At 42.5% G+C, this 5795-nt stretch overlaps 1 protein-coding gene across 1 annotated transcript; it reads left to right on the top strand. All coding sequences in view use genetic code 11, as the record gives it.

The window, feature by feature from the left end:
- Positions 1-597: 597 nt before the first annotated feature.
- Positions 598-1286, top strand: EGR_06140 (T-box transcription factor TBX2-B; the record flags this gene model as incomplete). The annotated part of the gene is made up of 3 exons (XM_024495389.1): positions 598-636; positions 698-844; positions 1206-1286. 3 exons carry the CDS (start codon positions 598-600, stop codon positions 1284-1286), a joined length of 267 nt encoding a protein of 88 aa, XP_024350220.1.
- Between the last annotated feature and the right edge of the window lie 4509 nt (positions 1287-5795).

Below are 5795 nucleotides of genomic sequence, written 5' to 3' on the forward strand. Positions count from 1 at the left end.
ACAACAACAACAACAACAACAACAACAACCACAACCACAACCACCAGGTAGAACGTTCATTGCAAGTGAAGGTAAGGTAATCAGGAGTCAATAAAATAGGAATTTGCCACTCAGTTCTCGACCAGTCAACCGCTCTGGGAATGTTTTAAAGTCCAGCTGTAAATGGTAAATACCGCCAAATCTTTCATTAAATCTGCATAATTGTGAAGTTGTTGCTCCCCCTGATGGTGAGTGAATCACCCTATTCTAAGATGGTTCAACTATACCGACAGAATTTTTCTGTACCAAAGCCTTGCAGACGGTAGTTAAACCCTGGTTTGTGTGCATGGATGCTGTATTTCAAAGTCCCCACTTGGCTTAAACGCCCTTAGAAGGCTTGACATGTATTTTTGACTTACATTGAGCAAATTTCTCGATACCTTTGCAACTCTTTTTCTGACCTGACCATCACAACAATGATAAATTAAACAAAAGGTGAATGACATTCTATTGTGAGCCGAGCTTGCATGTCAGGAGATTATCAAAGATACGCCGTAGCGCTGTTCGTCAGGATTGGGATCCAGTTTTGCCTACCTTTTCTATTTCATTGTTATCGCAATGCTGTCTGGGAGGCTTGCAAGTTCCCTACAGCAAGAGGTGACACTACACGCTTCATATTTCCTGGAAAGTTTAATTTTTTGCCTTTCCCTTGTTACAGACAATCCTCAATTCGATGCACAAGTATCAGCCCCGGTTCCATCTGATCAAGGCAAAGGATGTGATTCGACTCCCCTATTCCTCCTTCCACTCCTTCTCATTTCCCGAAACCGTATTTATTGCGGTCACTGCATATCAAAATGAGATGGTAATCATTCAGTCCTACTACTACCTATTCCACCAAGAGCTGCCAAATTCGAGATTCCACATAAGTAGTTTGTTCATTTCAAAGCTTGTCAAAACTGAATAGCCACTATGAAGGATTGGTTGATTGTAGACAATCACATAGTAAAATGTTCAAATTTATTTACTCTGCAACTATCCAGTCTCTGTTGTAACACGAATTGGAAAGATGTTGTTTCAACCAAAGTACAGTATAAAGCCTTATTTTGACTTTAATAAGTAGTATAGTTGGTCAAGGTACACGAAGAATGAGGTCAAATACTTTGGGGTCTCCGAATCGGTTGACTCCGGCTAACTACCTAACTAGGTCATTGTTTTACCTTTAGATAACGCAGCTGAAAATAGATCACAATCCCTTTGCAAAAGGCTTTCGGGACACCGGCGGTGGAAGGCGAGAGAAGAAGTAAGGCTTGTAAATATCAACCTCAAGTGTTGCTGGCAATGCCAATGGCAAATTTGAACGTGTATTCCATGGAGTAAGAAGCAGAGAGGATAATGGAAGCTGAATTTATTTTCTAACAACGCTGTAGCTCCTTGTGCCTATCCTAAAATCGTAGGGAGTCATAGTAATGTGGCAGGAGATCCATTGCTGACGTAGAGAAGAGCTGAGGCTATTAACATGGTTTAAGGACTAAAATATCTGCGTATTTGAACGTAGAGTTAAAAAACTATCAAAGCTTTACAAGTACCTCCTGTTGTATCCATACAATCATTCCCGTGATGCAAATGATGCATGGAGAACCTCCTCAATGGTGCTGGAATGACCCGAATGATCACTGTATGTTTCCATTGCTTCTATGGTCATTGTGAGTCCAAAGCGAGGCGATACCTTCGCAAAATCCTGCCATCCATTAAAGTAACATTCAACTCTTTTACCCTGACTGATGGAAAAAGGGTGTTGTGGTGCAAAATTTTGCCAATGAGTGTGTTTCGGTCAGCATTCTTCCCGAAAGATGTGCCCATCGTGGAATAACGTGTTGGTGGGAGGTTCATGATCAGGCAGGCATTTCCTACCCTGGATGAATATCTCCAAGAATGACTATCAAGGTGGTGGATTGGAGAGACAACTATCACGGCCGGCTGCCTTTGAAACGAGGTCCAAATTAAACTGTCTTACTGGTGTGCGTCTATCGCTGCACCATGGAGTGGATTAAATCTACTGTAGATAAGAGGGGAAATCCGGAACCCACACTTTTACACCTTGTAGACAAAAGTCACAACTTATGAGCACAATGTATCATGTAGGCTCACTCACTCGCACTGTTCCCTGTCAGTGGATTTTGATGAAAGGTCTCTGGATCAGACTAGCCCATAGACCAGGATCAGGGTAGCCAGCTTTTTGACTGTGAAGAGGTTCAACTAAAATTCCCTCTTTGACTCGAGTGTTTCTCGTATAAACTCCCAAACACTGAAGACTACGCGTCATTAACAACTTAGTGTCTTTACCTTTTAGACGGCAGACTGGAAAGACACGCCTGTACAGTCCACCATGTGGCTTTTGCCGCAACACTACAGACAAGGTTGAAAGCATCACACACAGCACTAACAGCTGCTGCTCTGATTCTGAAGTGGACGATTTAGGCAGATCATGCAAGGCGGATGTCAGGTCACCCAGCAAGATGCTTCTGCCTGCATCATCTCTGCGTTATGGTAAGATTAATGGGGAGAGGTATGAGAGATGCCAGTTTGTAGAAGAGCAGAAAGACAAGGCGGTGTAAGAACGTAGGGAGATTGAGAAGCCCCAGTAATTTAGTATTCAGTCAAATGGCTATATTTGCACTGCTAAGCCTACTTTTAAGCATCAGTCAAAATGTGTGATGATTCGTAGGACTAAAACAACAAAAATACATTAAATTTGGGGACCTGTTGCAGTGCCGGTTGACAGTCCTGCATGAGGAATGAGTTAATGTGGAAGGAAGTACTAAGGACTGGAAGACATTCACCAACGCGCACATTGTGTTCACCAAATGTTGTTGTGATGAAGAGGAGAAGCATGTCTTCGAAAAATAATTTATTTCGGGCAAATTTGGGCTTGATAAAGCCTGACTTCCTTCAGTTTGTGACCATTGCGGAGATGTCAAAATGGAGGGATCACCATAAGGCGATCCTGTTACAACAACCAGCCAAGAAAATTGGCACAATAGTTTACTTGAGGCTGGTTCCCTCCATTTTACCACCAATATAGTGTCTCTAGTCTTCCTTGGGAAGTCATAATCAGGCATGGGGAAAGGAGGTGCATGACACCAAGATGAGGACAGCATACAAAAGTGTTACTTAAATACAGGGAAAGCTACCTTCCGTTTAGTAGTAGGAGGACTTTAGATGGTAATTAGAGCCAAATTTAATGAGCTTTGTGAGATGTATGGTTCTACAAACTCGAATTTCACCCTAAGCTTTGACAAATTATTGCACAAATTTGTCTCTACTTTGAGCAAGCTTGTCTGCGACAGGTAATGTACGAAGCGGTGATGTCAAAGCAGAAGGAAAGCCATATGGACAGCATTAAACACAGCAACATGTGCTCACATAAATACATTAGCGCTTGTGTAGGTACATACATAATAAAACTGCCTGACAGATTGGTATTGTGGTTATCTGTGGGAAAACACACACACACACGCAAACAAAGGAAGAAACTCGCATTCCTCTTGGCAGCTAATCCTCTAATAGGCAGTAAGGTAGGCACAAATGCAGAGGTCGTGGTGGTGGTGGTGGTGGTGGTGGTAGTAGTAGTAGTAGTGGTGGAAAGGGGAAGTAATGATTTGTCCACCGTTCCTGCGCCTTGTCATCACTCGACCACTTGTACCCAATGACGCCTAAATTGAAAGGCTGTGGTATGTCTTGTATGGGACGACGCGTAAGACAGAGGGAGGCCAGCGCAGGAGATTGCTCTCCATGTTAAAGTCCCTTTAATGGCCTGACAACAGACACAAACCGATGGTGACCAACGTGTGTACGCATATGGAATAAATAGGCAAACAATGCTTCTAGCTTCATCTATTATAACCTTTCAAGTTAGGCTATCTTGAATTGATCTGCCGACTTGTGCACTGGTTAAGTCAGCGGAAAGCTTAACTATTGGAAAATTATGTGTACTGTTTGTTGATTGAGGGGGTAGATAAGCCGTGATTCTGAATTCTTCTTCCATCTAGGTTACCGTGACTCCCAAATAGGCGCATATCTACAAGTTCCAAAGTGTGCGCCACAGGATCTCCACTATGGAAAGAAACGAGCGCGTTTAGAAAATGCTAGCATCACCACACTGACTACACCATCACAATGGCCACCAGCAGGTACCTCTGCTCATGGCATCGTTGATCTATTCAAGAGCATCTGTCCATGGCTTGACAACCCCTACAATATGGCATACATTCCCATTCCACCGCCCCACATCATCATTTCCTCACTCGCACGAGGTGTACCACTGTCGGAAGGAGGGAAGGAGGACAGCGATCCGGAGGAGGTGCTAATGGAACGAACTTCACCGAGAAGTTCTCATTCGATGTGTGAAAAGAGGAGTTCCATGGCAAGTAGCAGCAGCAGCGGCAGCATCAACGGTAGCAGTGGTATTGGTGCTGGTGGTGGTGCTAGTGGAAGTAAATGTTTTTCAATTTCTGCACTAACTAGCTAGCTGACTGGCCCTATTGACTAGAGAAGAACTGAAAGATTCTGTGATCAGCTGTTTTCTATTCTCTGTAAGTTCTGCCTCCTCTCCATTGGCACACTGGCACATACACACGCATACGCACGTGAACACATTTATGCTTATGTCACTTACAAAAATATTACCTTTGACATCGGTGGTATATTGTGGAAGACGTCTTTCGAGTTATGTTTGAAAATAATAGGCTAATAAAGTCACGTTTCTGTAGATTATGCTTGTACTTTCCTGTCGCGTTTATGCTTTAAATCAGATAGTAGATTAGTTCAGTCAAAGAGAGCTAAAGATGAATCAAAGTAATAGGCTGCGCCTAGTATATATATGGGAATTAAGTGGAAGGATTGATAAAAGCAATTCCATAATTTCGAGAACGAATTGTCCACCAGTAATAATCGTGACTGCTTCCCACAGAAAAACGAGATTTGTCTACTGGTTGGAGTGGAATCCGAACAACGCTACAGAAGATTGCCCGAGAATAGAGATACTTGAATTTTACAAAATTAAGTGTGGGAAAGAGTAATGTTTTGGCCAAATACAAGGCCCTATTGTGTAATACAATGTCAACTACCGATGTTGGTAGCAGTCTCAGAAGTAATAAAATCGCAAAAAGTACTAAACATGCTGTTGTATTAGCGAATGGCAAAGTCTTCACCGTCTTTGAACTTAAGTTTAGAAGCAGTTTTAATTAGTAAAAAGTCACTGACATAGACAAGGTCAAGGCGCATTAGTATGATATCCCCTGTTCCCTTCTCCGCTTTGGAATCTTCGAAGGCTGAGGATAAACTGCGACGTGAATTTACCAGATTGTCGCGTATAGTCAGATCGGAAATAATAGGACTCACACCTAATGGGAGCACGCTTTCTATCGACTTCCCATCTTTGGATCGTGGAATAAGACCAAAAAGTATGAACTCTCTTTGATTTCTTAGTCATTCTTTAGTAAGGGCTATTTACGAGGATGGAGCAAGTGAGCCAGAAGTGTACACCGATCAAACTGATTGGTACAATTTTAACACGGGCGATTACGTCGTAATAAATACTTCCATTATTTAAGCACACTCATAGGCTTATTCCGATAAATCAGACGATATTCTAATGAGGGTGATAAGATTGGAACTGAGGAAAGCCCTGCAGGGTTATCTGAACGTCTCACAAGTACCTGATACCCTCCTTGAATTTTGCCTCTTGAAGAATGGGAGTTCAGCTGTTGAAATAACTGCCCAATCGAAAGTAGTTGCAATCTGCATTTTTATTT

Source organism: Echinococcus granulosus (assembly GCF_000524195.1).
Source record: "Echinococcus granulosus chromosome Unknown EG_S00051, whole genome shotgun sequence".
Lineage (NCBI taxonomy): Eukaryota > Metazoa > Platyhelminthes > Cestoda > Cyclophyllidea > Taeniidae > Echinococcus > Echinococcus granulosus.